The sequence below is a fragment of the Budorcas taxicolor genome, chromosome 1 (genome assembly GCF_023091745.1).
Source record: "Budorcas taxicolor isolate Tak-1 chromosome 1, Takin1.1, whole genome shotgun sequence".
Classification (NCBI taxonomy): domain Eukaryota; kingdom Metazoa; phylum Chordata; class Mammalia; order Artiodactyla; family Bovidae; genus Budorcas; species Budorcas taxicolor.
This window is the reverse complement of record NC_068910.1, coordinates 200,992,122-201,009,885: the sequence shown is the minus strand read 5'-3', so window position 1 is coordinate 201,009,885 and position 17,764 is coordinate 200,992,122. Positions and strand designations below refer to the sequence as shown.

Genomic DNA, 17,764 nt, shown 5'->3' with positions numbered 1-17,764 from the left:
ATTCTGTAAACTCTGGATTTATATTTTATCCATGTTTGGTATTTGTCATTGTGGAAAATAAATTGATCTAAAGATATTATATAAGGGAATTCTCTAGTCCAGTGGTTAAGATTCTGTGCTTTTACTGTCAGGGGCCTGGGTTCAATTTCTGGTTAGGGAATTGATTCCACAAGCCAAGCCAAAAAAAAAAAAAAAAAAGAATGTAACACCCCCCAAAACCAAAAATATTTTCAAGAGTACATCAGTAAGTAACAGTGAAACACATGCTAAAAAATTAATTACCTGTGCTATTCCAGCCATTTTAAAATATGAAAGGGCAAGAAAGAAATTCCAGTTAGGAAGATTAGGATTAATTCCCCTGCAGTGGCAATATATTGAAATCAGTTCTTCCATTGATGGTATCCCTATAAAAACAGTACATACCATGAACTTTAATAAAAATGTCAGGGTGAATAATTTTAAATGTCATAATACATATAAAATTGAATATAAAACCATATTCTACAAAGCAAAACATGCTCCAAGTATTTATTTCCAAAAGGATACTATATAGAAATAATTACATTTTGTCACAAATTACTAAAAGTGGAATGGCACACTTTAAAAAAATTGATAAAGATGATTTAAAAACATTTCAAGAAACAAATAAAAGCTGGTTATCTAACATTATAAAATTATCTTTTGTTAATTATGGAGAGAAATACAATTTTACCTTAATAGAAATTTAGGCAACATTATGTTTTCATACCTATGTTTTCTTGCAAATGATGGCTTTGATTTCCCAATGAAACAGTCCTTGGCCAAAAGTAGAACATGGAGAGATGAGCCAAGTCTAACAAAGGATGACCAATGGTTGAAAGCTCCCAATCAAGCACAGCTATAACTCGAGACTGTAATTAAAAATAAAAAGATTTTAATATATTAAATCTAAAATAACTAAAATAAGGAAAAAAATGAAATAGAATATATTGAAAATCATATTTTCCATCAAAAGCAAATGTGAAGCTGTAGTTTGCAGTTTTTACCCACAGTGGCACAATTCACTTATCAAATAACTAATTTTAATAGCCTGGAATGAGTAAAGCCAAGTCCCCTGCTTCCATGATTGGCTCTCAGTTCTTCATTTTACTTTACATAGCCTTAACATGTCTACTAAAGAGTGGAGGCAAGAGCAGTTGAAAATATTTGACTGGAAGTTAACTATGATAAAAGAAGAAATTCTAACAATTACTTATAATTTAAGAATCTATTCTCTAATAATGAATCTAGCAACATGACAAATATTTCACTCCTATGGAAACAGTAATTTTTTTAAGTAAGTTATTTTATGCTGCAGATACAAAAAGGTAATTGTTATAAAAGATGCTGCTTGTTTTATGAATATAAAATCAATCATCATATAGCAACATGATAAAAGAGTTGTGTAATTTGGAATCAATAACAGCTTTCCTCATGCTACTTTGTAACAATATATATCAAAGGAATATAAATTTTTATGTTAGGAACATAGGGCATTCAACTGAAAATACAAGCAATCTGCAGAATAATATGTGTACTATGATCCTATTTAAATAAAAAGGTTGCAAATGAATACTCAAAGTTGAAAGAATACACACCAAACTGATAACAATGACTATGGTTGCTTCAAGTTAGGTAGGAGGGATGGGATATGGGAGGAGGCACTCCATTGGAGGGTCTGTACAGGAAAAGTAACTAAATAGGATTTGTATTTTAAGGTCACTAGCTGCTATGTTTTGAATAGATTGTAGGGGAGCAAAGAGGAGACTGCAGCAACAATTTAGCCAAGATTATCTAAGCCATATAAAACAGCAGAGTTCATTTAGGCAATGCATATTATTGCATTTCATGCCTTTATGTATCTTTGTATGTGTTTGTACTCCCTTACTTCAGTCACATATTTGTACACATTATTGTAGCTTTAAGGAAAATGTGGTCTATGGAACCACACAGACCTGAATTCAAATCCTAGCTCTACAATTTAGTGAAAGAAAGTGAAACTTGTTCAGCCATGTCTGACTCTTTGTGACCCCATGGACTATACATTCCAAGGAATTCTCCAGGCCAGAATACTGGAGTGAGTAGCTGTTCCCTTCTCCAGGAGTTCTTCCTAACACAAGGATTGAACCCAGGTCTCCTGCATTGCTGGTGGATTCTTTACCAGCTGAGCCATGAGGGAAGCCCTCCATCATCTACTGGCTGTGTAATTCTGGACAGTTAACTCTGCAGTTCTGGACTAGTTAACACTTCAGATTTTCAATTTAAGTAACCATAACATATCTGGTGTAGAGTTAGTGTGAATATGAAATAAAGGTAGGTAATATGTCCATTTTGTTTATCAGAGTCTATTTAAGTACGTAGCACACAGTAGGTGGCTAAAATGTATTTATCCAATGAATAAGTACAGAGCCTGGCATATGACAGGCAATAAAAAATTTTCTATTATGACTATGGAAAAATTGATCATTACTTCCTCCATGATTTGACTTCATAAGATTTTTTATGGTTGTGATTATACTGAATTATCAGTTAAATTTGCTTTAAAAAAAGGATTCAATGCATTTTTGTCCATACCATTCTGTTTTTTTCTGTGCTCCCAACATCCAAAGAAAACTAGCACTTCCTCTGCACAACTGGCCTATGGGCTTCACTGGTGGCTCAGTTGGTAAAGAGATGCTTACAATACAGGAGACCCAGGTTTGATCCTTGGGTTGGGAAGATCTCCTGGAGAAGGAAATGACAAACTACTCCAGTATTCCTGCCTTGGAGAATGCCATGGATAGAGAAGCCTATAGTCCATGGGGTCACAAGAGTCAGACATGACTGAGTGACTAAACTTAATCCAGCTCAACAGAAGCTTGATTTTGTTGATAATCAGCCACAATATTTATAGTGCATGTAGATTAAAAACAAACTAGCCACAACTGGGTTGATTCCAAGTATACATCAACAGATGACTGGTTTAAAAAGACATGGTATATACATAAGGGAATATTACTTAACTATAAAAAAGAATGCAATATTGCCATCTTGTAGCAACAGGGAGAGACTTAAGGAATATTTGCTGAGTAAAATAAGTCAGAGAAAGACAAATACTGTATGAAATAATCTACATGTGGAATCTAAAAAGTAACACAAATGAATGCACATATAAAACATAAAGAGACACAGATACAGAAGACAAACTTGTGGTTACCAAAGGGGAAAGGGAAGGGGGAGGGACAAATTAGGGATATGGCATTAACAGATACAAATTATTATATATGAAACAGATAAACAACAAAAATATATTGTATAGCACAGAGAATTATACCCATTATCTTATTATAACCTATCTGGGATGAGTTCACCTCCTCTCATGAGCACATCAAAATAACAATGATAAGCAGAACAATAACTGATGAAAAAGACCAGAACCTACCAGAAAAGATCATCTACAATTAAAGACAAAAGAAGGGACCACATCGGGATGAGTAGGACAGGTGGACTTGCAATATAGTCAAGTCCCATACCCCTAGGTGGATATCCACAAACTGTACAATAATTCCACAATAGAGGTTCTCCCATAAGAGTATGAGATCTGAGCCCATGTGAGGCTCCCCATTCTAGGGGTCCTATACCAGGAAAATGAACCCTCAGAGCATTTATTTGGCTTTGAAGGTCAGTGGAGCTTACTTTTGGAAGGTACCAGAGGACTGGGGAAAATATAGACTTCACTTGTAAAGGGTGCACACAAAATCTCACACCTTCCAGGATCTCAAAATAAAAGTCATAATTTCATAGGGACCTGGGTCAGATCTAACTGCTGGTTTCAGAGAGTCTCTCAGAGAGGTAGGAGGCAACTGCAGCTCACCCTGGGGACAAAGACACCAGTGGCAACCATTCTAGGGAGCTCCTTCTACCATGTGGACATTGGTGTTGGCAGGTGTCATTGCGGAATCCTCCCTCTAGTTAGCCCTAGGACCCAGCCATGCCCCAACAAACTATAGTCACCAGTCCTGGGTCACCTTAGGCCATGCAACTAACTGGGCCATCCATCAGCAGACAGGCTGCCTGAAGACCCCATGAGCCTGAAGCTGCCTCTGGACACAGCCCTTACCAACGGAGGGCCCAGGAACTTCCTCCACCCACCATGGGTAGGCACCAGATGCAAAAAAATCACAATCCTGCAGCCTGCAGACCCAGATCATTGACCAAAAGGCCATACCCTCCCCTGAGACAAACTTAGCCCTGGTTCTGCCCACTAGCAGGCCAATTCAAGCTTCTGGATACCCCAGCCTCTGTGTCAGAAACCCACCTACCACTGGCAGTAATCTGACACCAGCCCTAGAATCCCTGGATCCTGCAACTAGACTCCAAGACTTGCTCTGCCTTCCAGCAGTCTGGAAAAAACCCCAGGACCATCCATGCACAAAGCTATCAGGAAGGTTAAAAGACAAAAGTAGTAAAACCACTGATATCAACAATAACTACGTAAAGAATACAGAAACCATTTAGATGTAAAATATGATATAAATAACAGTATCATGAGAGGAGGAGAGTACAAATGCAGGGTGGTTAAAATGCATTTGACATTGTGGTATCAGCAACTTAAAATAATACACATACTCATACACCTATTTACCTCATGGTAACCACAAACCAAAAATCTATAACATATATACACACAAAAAGAAAAAGGAATCCAAATATAACTCTAAAGACAGTCATCACATCACAAGAGAACAAAAGAAGAAGAAAGGGAAATATAAAGGCCCACAAAACAACTCCAAAATAATTAACAAAATGGCAATAATAACATACATATCAATAATTCCCTTAAATGTAAATGTACTGAATGCTCCAATCAAAACACACAGAGTAGCTGAATGGATATAAAAACAAGACCCAAATAGATGCTGCCTACAAGAGACTCACTTCAGATCTAAAGATATACACAGACTGAAAGTGAGGGGGTGGAAAAAAAAAAAAAAGGTGAGGTAGCAAAAGTTATATCAGACAAAATAGACTTTAAAATAAAGACTGTTACAAGAAACAAAGAAGGACAGTACATAATGGTCAAGGGAACAATCCAAGAAGAAAATATAATTGTACATATATGTAACAACATATGCACCCAACATAGGAACATTTAAATGCATAAAGCAAATATTAATAGACATAAAGGGGGATATCAACAGTAACACAACATTAGTGGGGGACATTAGCATCCTACTTACATAATGAACAGATCATCCAGACAGAAAATCAATAAGCCTAAAATGACACATTAGCAAAGATGGACTTAATTGATATATACATAGAATATTCATCTGAATACTGTGCAGCAGAATACACTTTCTTTACAAGTGCACATGGAACATTCTCCAGGAGAGATCATATGCTGGCCACAAAACAATCCTCAGTAAATTTAAGAAAACTGAAATCATGTGAAGCATCTTTTCTGACCACAATGTTGTGAGACTAAAACTCAACTACAAAAAAAGAAAAACTGCAAAAAACACAAACACATAGAGGCTGAACAATAAAGTACTAAATAATGCATCACTGAGGAAGTCTAACAGGAAATAGAAACATACCTAAAGACAAAATGAAAACATGATTTGAAATTTATAAGATTTACCAAAACCTGTTCTAAGAGGGAAATTTACACTTATAAAAGCTAAATCAGAAAAAAAAACTCAAACAACGTAACTTTACACTTAAAGGAACTAGAAAAAGAAGAATAAACAGGAGAAAAGAAATCATAAAGATCAGAGAAGAAATAAATTAGAGACTAAAAAATCAATAGAAAAGAATAATGAAACTAAAAGCTCACTCTCTGAAAAGATAAGCAAAATTGATAAATCTTTAGCCAGATATATTAAAAAACAAAGGAGAAAAACCAAATCCATAAAATCAGAATTGAAACAGAAGAAGTTAAAACTGACATCACAGAAATATAAAGATTCATGAGAGACCACTATTAAACTATACGCCAATAAAATGAACCACCTCAAAGAAATGGACAAATTTTTAAAGAGGTACAATCTCCCAGGACTGAACCAGGAAGAAATAGAAAATATGAACAGATCAATTACCAGTAAGCAAACTAAATCAGTAATTTTAAAACTCATAAGAAACAAAATCTAGGACCAGTTGGCTTCATGAATGAAGTCTACCAAAGTTTACAGAAGAGTTCATGCTTATCCATTTTAAACTATTCCAAAAAACTGCAGAGGAAGGAACATTTCTGAACTTGTCCTTTGCAGCCAGAATCACCTTGATACCAAAACCAGAAAAAGATACTGCAAAAAAGAAAATTATAGCCCATTATCACTGATAAACATAGATGCAAAAATCCTCAACCAAGTACTAGTAAATCAAACAACTGCAGACTAAATACAACAATACGATAAAAGGATCATGCACCATGATCAAGTGGGATTTACCCTAGGTATGCAAAGATTTTGTAATATCTGAAAACCAATGTGATACACCACATTAACAAATTGAAGATTAAAAACATGAACAACCCAATACATGTAAAAAAAGGCTTTTGAAAAATTCAAAATCCATTTAATTCATATACCCATTATATCTACTACTGTGGGTAAGAATCCCTTGGAAAGAATGGAGCAGCCCTTACAATCAACAAGAGAGTCCAAAATGCAGTACATGGGTGCAGTCTCAAAAATGACAAAATGATCTTGGTTTGTTCCAAGGGAAACCATTCAACATCACCGTAATCAAAGTCTATGTCCCAACCAATAATGTCAAAGAAGCTGAACTTGAATGGTTCCATGAGGACCTCCAAGACCTTCTAGAACTAACATCAAAACAAGATGTCGTTTTCATTATAGGGGACTGGAATGCAAACATAGGAAGTCAAGAGACACCTGGAGGAACAGGCAAGTTTGACCTAGGAGTACAAAATTAAGCAAGGTAAAGGCAAACAGAATATGGCTAAGAACCTCTTCTAACAACACAAGAGAAGACTCTACACATGGACATCACCAGATGCTCAATATCAAAATCAGATTGATTATATTTATTTCAGCTGAAGATGGAGAAGCTCTATACAGTCAGCAAAAAACAAGACCTGGAGCTGATTGTGGCTCAGATCATGAACTCCTTGCTGCAAAATTCAAACTTTTATTCAAGAAAGTAAGGAAAACCACTAGGCCATTCAGGTATGACTTAAATCAAATCCCTTATGATTTTACAGTGGAAGTGATGCAAAGATTCAAGATATAGATCTGATAGATAATAAACTGTACAGGAGGCAGTGACCGAAACCGTCCCTAAGAAAAAGAAATGCAAAAATGCAAAATAGTTGTCTGAGGAGGACTTACAAACAGCTGAGAAGAGAAGAGAAGTGAAAGGCTAAGGAGAAAGAGAAAGATATACCCAACTGAATGCAGAGTTCCAGAGAAAGCAAGGAGAGATAAGAAAGCCTTCTTAAGTGAATAATACAAAGAAATAGAAGAAAAGAATAGAATGGGAAAGACTAGAGGAGGTCTTTTAAAAAAAATTGGATACCAAGGGAACATTTCATGCAAAGATGGGCACAATAAAGGACAGAAACAGCAAGAACCTAACAGAAAGAGAAAAGATTAAGAAGAGGTGGCCAATCATACACCATGATCAAGTTGGGTTTATCCCAGGGATACAAGGATTCTTCAATACTCGCAAACCAACCCATGTGATACACCATATAAACCAATTGAAAGATAAAAACCATATGATAATCTCAATAGATGTAGAACAAACCTTTGACAAAATTCACTACCCATTTATGATGAAAAACTCTTCAAAAAAGGGGCATAGAAGGAACCTACCTCAACATAGTAAAGGCTGTATATGATAAGCCCACAGCAAACATCAGTTTTTCAATGGTGAAAAACTGAAAGCATTCCCTCTAAGATCAGGAATGAGATAAGGGTACCAACTCTCACCACTATTAGTCAACATATTTTGGAAATCCTAGCTATAGCAAGCAAAGAAGAAAAAGAAATAAAAGGAATCCAGATCAGAAAAGAAGTAAAACTCTCCCTGTTTGCAGATGACATGCTACTATTCATGGAAAACCCTAAGGATACTTTCAGAAAGTTACTAAAGTTAATCAGTGAATTTAGCTAAGTCATAGGATACAAAAATCAATGCACAGAAATTACTTGCATTTTATAAACTAACAATGAAAAACTCAGAAAGAGAAATTAATGAATCAACTCCATTCACCATTGCAACAAAAAGAATAAAATATCTAGGAATAAACCTACCTAAGGAGACAAAAGAACTGTATACAGAAAATTATAAGACACTGATGAAAGAAATCAAAGAGAACATAAAACAGATAGAGAGATATTCCATGTTCCTGGGTAGGAAGAATCAATATTGTGAAAATGACTATACTACCAAACACAATCTACAGATTCAATGTGATCCCTATCAAATTGCCAATGGCATTTTTTCACAGAACTAGAACAAAAAAATTCACAATTCATACAGAAATACAAAAGACCCCGAATAGACAAATCAATCTTGAGAAAGAAGAATGGAGCTAGAGGATCAACCTTCCTGATTTCAGACTATACTACAAAGGACAGTCATAAAGACAGTATGGTACTGGCACAAAAACAGAAATATAGACCAATGGAACAAGATAGAAAGCCCAGAGGTAAACCCATGGGTACCTTATTTTTGACAAAGGAGGCAAGAATATACAATGGGGCAAAGATAGCCTCTTCAATAAATGGTACTGGGAAAACTGGACAGCTACATGTAAAAGAATAAAATTAGAACACTTCCTAACACCATATACAAATATAAACTCAAAATGGATGAAAGATCTAAATGAAGAGCAGAAACTATAAAACTCTTAGAGGAAAACATAGACAAAACACTCTATGACAAAAATCACAACAAGATTCTCCCTGACCCACCTCCTATAATAATGGAAATAAAAATAAATATATGGAAATAAAATAACATAATGGAAATTTAAAAAAACATATTTTTATGTTTATGCTCAAAAATCCCATATGATTATGGGACCTAATTAAATGCTTTTGCACAGCAAAGGAAACTATAAACAAAGTGAAAAGACAACCCTCAGAATGAGTGAAAATAATAGCAGATGAAAAAACTGAAAAAGGAGTAATATCCAAAATATATAAGAAGCTCATACAACTCAATACCAGAAAAACAAACAACCCAATCAAAAAGTGGGAAAAAGACATTTCTCCAAAGAAGACATACAGATGACTAACAAACACAAGAAAAGATGCTCAACATCACTCATTATTAGGAAATGCAAATCAAAATTACAAAGAGATATCACCTCAGACCAGTCAGAATTGCCATCACCAAAGAGTCTACACACAATAAATGCTGAAGAGGGTGTGGAGAAAAGGGAATCCTCTTTCACTGCTGATGGGAATGTAAATTGATACAGCCACTATGGAAGATGGTATGGAGATTCCTTAGGATAAAACCATCATGCTGCTGCTGTTGCTAAGTCGCTTCAGTCGTGTCCGACTCTATACGACCCCATAGACGGCAGCCCACCAGGCTCCCTGGTCCCTGGGATTCTTCAGGCAAGAATACTGGAGTGGGTTGCCATTTCCTTCTCCAATGCATGAAAAGGAAAAGTGAAAGCGAAGTTGCTCAGTCATGTCTGATTCTTAGCGACCCCATGGGCTGCAGCCCACCAGGCTCCTCCATCCATGGGGTTTTCCAGGCCAAGAGTACTGGAGTCGGGTGCCATTGCCTTCTCTGACCATACAACCCAGCAATATCACTACTAGGCATATACCCTGAGGAAACCAAAACTGAAAAAGACACATGTACGCCAAAGCTCACTGCAGCACTATTTACAACACCTGGGACATGGAAGCAACCTAGATGTCCATCAACAGATGAATGCATAAAGAAGTTGTGGTACATATACACAATGGAATATTACTCAGCCATAAAATGGAACACATTTGAGTCAGTTCTAATGAGGTTGATGAATCCAGAGCCTATTATATAGAGTGAAGTAAGTCAGAAAGAGAAAAACAAATACCTTACATTAAGGCATATATATGGAATCTAGAAAGATGGTACTGATGAAATTATTTGCAGAGCAGCAATCAAGACACAGGGAGAAGGCAATGGCAACCCACTCCAGTACTCTTGCCTGGAAAATCCCATGGATGGGGGAGCCTGGTGGGCTGCCGTCTATGGGGTCGCACAGTTGGACACGACTGAAGCGACTTAGCAGCAGCAGCAGCAATCAAGACACAGACACAAAAACCAGACTTTTGGACATGGGGGTGGCAGGAAGAAGGAGAGGGTGGGATATATGGAGATGGTAACATGGAAAGTTACATTACCATATGTAAAACACATAGCCAATGGGAATTTGCTGTATGACTCTGCTGTTGCTGCTGCTGCTAAGTTGTTTCAGTTGTGTCCGACTCTGTGTGACCCCATAGACAGCAGCCCACCCCAGGCTCCCCCGTCCCTGGGACTCTCCAGGCAAGAACACTGGAGTGGGTTGCCATTTCCTTTTCCAGTGCATGAAAGTGAAAGGTGAAAGTGAAGCTGCTCAGTTGTGTCCGACTCTTAGCGACCCCATGGACTGCAGCCTACCAGGCTCCTCTGTCCATAGGATTTTCCAGGCAAGAGTACTGGAGTGGGGTGCCATTGCCTTCTCCGAATGTTTGGCATAAACCAGCACAATTCTGTAAAGCAAGTATCCTTCAAGCAGAATATAAATAAATTTAAAATTATAAAAAAAAGGGCGGGGGGACAAGAATACACAGAGGAACTGTATAGAAAGGTCTTAATGACCTCAATAAACATGATGGTATAGTTACTTACCTAGAGCCAGACATACTGGAATGTGAAGTCGAGTGGCCTTAGGAAGCATTACTACATGCTAGTGGAGGTGATGGAATTCCAGATGAGCTTTTTCAAACCCTAAATGATGCTGTTAAAGTGCTGCACTCAATATGTCAGCAAATTTGGAAAACTCAGCAGTGGCCACAAGATAGAAAAAGGTCAGTTTTCATTCCAATTTCAAAGAAGGGCAGTGCCAAACAATGTTCAGACTACCATACAATTGCTCTCATTTCACATGATAGCAAGGCAAAGCTCAAAATCCTTCAAGCTAGGCTTAAATGGTATGTGAACCAAGAAATTCCAGATGTACAAGCTGGATTTAGAAAAGGCAGAGGAACCACAGATCAAATTGCCAACATTTGCTGGAAACAGAGAAAGCAAGGGGATTCCAGAAAAGCATCGACTTCTGTTTCATTGACTACGCTAAAGCCTTTATCTGTGTGGATCACAACAAACTGTGGGAAATTCTTAAAGAGATGGGAATACCAGACCACCTTATCTTTCTCCTGAGAAACCTGTATGCAGGTCAAGAAGCATCAGTTAGAACCTTAATGGAACAACGGACTGTTTCCATATTGGGAAAGAAGTGTGTCAAGGCTGTATATTGTCACCATGCTTATTTAACTTCTCTGCAGAATACATCATGCAAAATACTGGGCTAGAGTCACAGGCTAGAATCAAGATTGCCAGAAGAAATATTAACATTTTCAGAAATACAGATGATACTATGCTAATGGCAGAAAGGGAAGTGGAATTAAAGAGCCTCTTGAAGGTAAAGGAAGAGAGTGAAAAAACTGGCTTAAAAATTCAACATTCAAAAAACTAAGATCATGGCATCTGGTCCCATCACTTCATGGCTAATAGATAGGGAAAAAGTGGAAATGGTGGCAGACTTTTTTTTCTTGGGCTCAAAAATCACTGTTGACGGTGACTGCAGCCACTAAACTAAAAGAAGAAAAGCAATGACAAATCTAGACAGTGTATTAAAAAGTAGACTTCACATTGCTGACAAAGGTCCATATAATCAAAGCTATGGTTTTTCCAGTAGTTATGTATAAATGTGAAAGTTGGACCGAAAAGAGGGCTGAGTGCCAAAGAATTGATACTTTCAAACTGTGGCGCTGGAGAATACTCTTGAGAGTCTTTTGGATAGCAAGGACATCAAGCCAGTCAGTCCTAAGGAAAATCAACCCTGAAATATTCATTGGAAGGGCTGATAATGAAGCTGAAGCTCCAAAACTTTGGCTATCTGATGCAAAGAGCCAATTCATTGGAAAAGACTCTGATGCTGGGAAAGTTTGAGGGCACGAGGAAAAGGGGGTGACAGGCAATGAGATGGCTGGATAGCATCACCTAATCAAAGGACATGAGTCTGAGAAAATTTTGGGAGATAGTGAAGGACAGGGAAACCTGGCATACTGTAGTCCATGGGGTTGCAAAGAATCGGACATGACTTAGTGATTGAACAACAACAACATTCATTTATGACATTTTTCTGAAGTAAGTTGGCACAGAGGGAACATATCTTCACATAATGACAGTCATTAATGACAACCCACAGTTAACATCATACTAAAACAGTGAAAAGCTGAAAGCATTTCCTCAATGATTAGGAACAACACAGGGATGCCAACTCTTATTATTTCTATTTAATATAGTATTGGAAGTCCTAGTCATAGAATCCAGACAAAATAAACAAAAGGAATTTAAATTTAAAAGGAAGAAGACTGTCACTCTTTGCAGATGACAAACGCTATACATATAAAATCCTAAAGATGCCACCAGAAAACTACTAGACCTCACCAGTGAATTTGGTAAAGCTTGGTAAAGCTGCAGACATAAAATTAATACACAGAAATTTGTTGTTTTTCTATAACTAACAATGACCTATCAGAAAAAGAAATCCCTGGTGGCTCAGTGGTAAACAATCTGCCTGCCAATGCAGGAGACAAGAGTTTAATCCCCGACCAAGCAGGATCCGACATGCCGCAGAGCAGCTGAGCCTATGTGCCACAACTATTGAGCCTGTGCTCTAGAGCTTGAGAGCTGCAAATACTGAGCCCACATGCCACAGCTACTGACACTCGCATGCCCTAGAGCTATGCTCTGCAACAAGAGAAGCCACTGCAATGAGAAGCCCATGCCCTGCAACTAGAAAGCAGCCTCTGCTCCCTGCAACTAGAAATAAGTGACTGCAGTAAAGAAGACCCAGCATAGCCAATAATAAATAAATAAAATTAAAAACAATGTACTTAAAAAAAGAAGGAAATAATCCCATTTATTATTGTATCAAAAAGAACAAAATACCTAGGAATAAACCTATCTAAGGAGGTAAAAGACCTGCAGTTGGAAAACTATAAGCAACTGATGAAAAAAATGAAGGTAACACAAACAGATGAAAAGATGTACCATGTTCTTAGACTGGAATAATTAATATTGTTAAAATGACCACTTTAACTCATTTAACTATGAGGGTTTCCCTCATAGCTCAGTTGTTAAAGAATCTGCCTGCAATGCAGGAGACCCTGGTTTGATTCCTGGGTTGGGAAGATCTGCTGGAGAAGGGATAGGCTACCCACTCCAGTATTCTTGGGCTTCCCTTGTGGCTCAGCTGGTAAAGAAACCACCTGCAATGTGGGAGATCTGGGTATGATCCCTGGGTTGAGAAGATCCCCTGAAGAAGGGAAAGGCTACCCACTCCAGTATTCTGGCCTGCAGAATTCCATGGACTGTATAGTCTGGCCTGCAGAATTCCATGGACTATCTAGTCCATGGGGTCACAAAGAGTCAGACATGACTGAGTGACTATCACTTTCACTCTAGGCAAGGTACAGATTCAGTGCAATACTTATCAAAATACCAATGGTATTTTTCACAGTAATAGAACAAATAATGTTAAAATTTGTATGGAGGGAATTCCCTGGTGGTCCAGGGGTTAGGACTCCATGCTTTCACCACTGAAGGCCTGAATTCAATCCCTGGTCAGGGAACTAAGATACCACAAGCTGTGCAGTGTGGCCAAAATAAAATAAAATTTTTATGGAAACACGAAAGATCTGGAATAGCCAAAACAATCTTGAGAAAAAGAACAGAAGTAGAGGACTCATGCTTCCTGTCTTTAGACAATACTACAAAGCTATAGTATCATATCATCAAAACAGTATGGCATTGATACAAAAAATACACACATAGATCAATGGAACAGAATTGATAATGCAGACATAAATCCATACTCAATCAATCTATGAGAAAGGAGGCAAGAATATACAATGGAGAAAAAACAGTCTTTTCAACAACTGGTGCTGAGAAAACTGAACAGCTACATGTAAAATAATGAAATAAGAATATTTTCTCATACAAAAACAAAAATAAATTCAGAATGTATTAAAGACCTAAGTATAAGCCTGGAAACAAAACTCCTAGAGGAAAATACATAGAACACTCTGTGATATAAACTGTAGCAATATTTTTTTAGATCTGTCTCCTAAGACAAAGAAAATAAAAGCAAAAACAAACAAATGGTACCTAATTAAACTTAAAAGCTTTTGCACAGCAAAGGAAGCTATCAACAAAACAAGAAGACACCCTGTTAAATGGGAGAAAATATTTGCACATAATATGACCAATAAGGGGTTAATATCCAAAATATGTAAACAGCCCATACAACTCAATATTTTTTAAAAAAGCTGGTTAGGGACTTCCCTGGAGGTGGGGGCCTAGGTTACAGTCCTTGTCAAGGAATTAGATCTCACATGGCACAACAAAGAATTTGCATGCTGCAAGGACTGAAGATTCCACGTGCTGCAACTAAGACCCAGAACAACCAAAGATAAGTATTTAAATCTTTTTTAAAAATATGATTTAAATTGGGCACAAAACCTGAATATATCTTTTTCTAAAGAGGACATGCAGATGGCCAGTAGGCAAGCAATGTTCAACATCGCTAATCATCAGGAAAATGCAAATCAAAACCACAATGAGGTATCACTTCACATCTGTCACAATGGCTATCAGAAAAGAGAACACAAACGGCAAATGCTGGTGAGAATGTAGAGAAACTGAACTCCTCATATAATGGTGGGAATATAAATTCCTGTAGCCCAATATTATTGAAAACAGTATGGAGGTTTCTCAAAAAACTAAACATAGTACTATCATGTGTGCTGTACTGGGCTTAGTTGCTCAGTTGTGTCCGACTCTGTGACCCTATGGACTGTAGTCTGCCAGGCTCCTCTGTCCATGGAGATTCTCCAGGCAAGAATACTGGAGTGGGTTGCCATGCCCTCGTCCAGGGGATCTTCCCAATCCAGGATCAAACCAGGGTCTCCTGCATGGCAGGCTGATTCCTTACCAACTGAGCTACCAGGGAAGCCCTAGTACTATCATATGACTCAGCAATTCCACTCCTGAGTACATATCTGAAACAAAATAAAAACAGATTTGAAAAGATACGTGAATCCAGTGTTCACATCAGCACTATTTATAGTTATAATGGTCAAGATATGGAAGCAACTTAAGTGTCCACCAACAGATGAATGCATATAGAGGACGTGTTATACATATACAATGGAATGCTACTCAGTCATTAAACAGAAGGAAAGTTTGCCATTTGCAACAACATACATGGACTTGGAGTGTATTATGCTTAGTAAAAGAAGTCAGACAGATAAAGACAAAGGCTGCTTGATATCACTTATATGTGGAATCTAAAAAATAAAACAAACTAATGAATATAACAAAAAAGAAACAGATTCATAGATTCAGAGAAGAAACTACTGGTTACCCATGGGAAGAGGGAAAGGGGAGGGGCAATACAGTGGTAGGGAATAAAGAGGTACAAACTATTATGTATAAAATAAGCTATATTGTACAATACAGGGAATATAGCCAATATCTTATAATAACTGTAAATTGAATATAACATTTAAATATCATGAATCACTATACTGTACATCTGTAATATATAATACTGTCCTCCATCCATGGGATTTTCTAGTCAAGAGTACTGGAGTAGGTTGCCTTTTCCTTCTCCAGGGAACTTCCCTACCCAGGGATCAAACCCAGGTATCCTGCATTGTCTACAGATGCTTTACCGTCTGAGCCACCAGGGAAGTCAATATATAATACTGTACATCAACTATACTTTAATTTTTAGAAAGTAACAACTTTTCTTGGTAGTGGCTTAGGAAAAATGTCACCCAGCAGTCTGCATGAAGGAGAGGACTGAAATATCTTCAGCAATATCAAGGGAACTTCCAGGGAATGTCCCTATAAAGCAGCTTATGCTGAAAAGTGACTAAAAAGACAAAAATGAATCAAGTCTAAATGCTGAGAATAACAGTCTAGATGTAAAAAGCAACTTGACAGTTTGAGAAGAACAGAAAAGATTTGAAAAAGGGATTAAAATTTTTTCACAGATTTTATAGAGAGAAGTTAGAGCCTAGATGAAATTATGCAGCAAAAATATGTCCCAAACCCTATTAATCTGACTTTATGACTTTATTCTGCAGCAAAAATATGATGAATCAAGATCAGGGTTGGAGATTATACATATAGTCAAGAGTTGAGAAGATTCTGGAATAACAAGTAAGCTAAGGTCAGGAAACTTTGTAACTCTTACATTATTTTCACACACATTCATTGTCAAAAAATTATTTTTTCATTGATAATAAAGAAGGTAGTTTTTTAAATGACTGATCATGCCCAAATAGGCCAGGCAGGGTGAGAAGTCAGATGAAGTCATAAGGGGTTCATGAATTCTAAAGTAAGAGCAATCAAATTTGTAGCATCTCAGGTGAGATATAAATAAGAGAAGTGGAAGGTAGTGAAAAGAAAAGTGAAAGTGTTAGTCACTCAGCCGTGTCCGACTCTTTGTGATCCCATAGACTGTAGCCTGCCAGGCTCCTCTGTCCATGGAATTCTCTAGGCAAAAATATTGGAGTGGGTTGCCATTCCCTTCTCCAGAGGATCTTCCTGACCTGGGGATAGAACCCAGGTCGCCCACAGAGCAGGCAGATTCTTTATCATCTGAGCCATCAGGGAAGCCCAGAAGGTAGTGAGGATGTGGTCAAAGACAAGGGTCTAAGTTTCTAGATTACCAAAACTGACGAGTTCCAGAGGAGATGAGAAGCAGGACAGTGTAGAATGAAGTCAGTAGGCCTGTGTTCAAAACTTGGTTTTATGACCAAAGAGCATATTAAGGGTATCTAAAACTATTTGTAAAGTAAAAAGATTGGGAAAAACACATCCCCATGTATTTTGTAGCAATAAAATTAAATTTTATAACTAAACTTTTCCCCAACTACACTGGCATCTTAGAAATAATGGGGGAATTAAGAAGAAAAAAAAACCATTAAAAATACATTGAGCTTTGCATATCAAATCTTTTTTTTTTCATAAGACAACATATAAAATGCTGCAAGGCAGATGACTTCAGAAGAACCAGTGTACTTATATTTATCTAAAATACATCTGACTACTAATTACTGAAGGCAGATGAAATATCTATGGGTTTATCTGTTCCTAGTTAAACATATTTATCTTTCAAGCTGAAATGGCAATATGTATATTAAACTCCCAAATCTTAAACATTTCTCTGCCAGATGGCTGATTTATATTTGGAAAGTTAATAATCTTTTCCAGGAAAACTGGAGTTCGTTTAAACATTTCATTGAGCATGTTGTTACTGAAACACTTGCTCAAATATGCTTCAAATACTTTATATATCAGTAACTACAAATTAACTAGGGATTGTGAAACTGAGTAACATGGTTCAGGTTTTTTTATTCCCTTTAGTAATTTTCTACTGGCTTACCACACACATTCCTGGATGGTTTATCATTCAAAATTGTTTTTGTTTTTATTCCTTAATTACTGA

General features: G+C 37.1%; 1 protein-coding gene across 1 annotated transcript in view; it reads right to left on the bottom strand.

The window, feature by feature from the left end:
- Positions 1–17,764, bottom strand: part of ACAD11 (acyl-CoA dehydrogenase family member 11) — a 114,061-nt gene that overhangs the window by 57,775 nt on the left and 38,522 nt on the right. Inside the window, exons 6-7 of the mRNA XM_052642058.1 lie at positions 749–890; positions 283–404 (exon numbers count right to left, since the gene is read on the bottom strand). Of these exons, the coding sequence (XP_052498018.1) occupies positions 283–404; positions 749–890 (264 nt within the window). The remainder of the gene's footprint in view (positions 1–282; positions 405–748; positions 891–17,764) is intronic.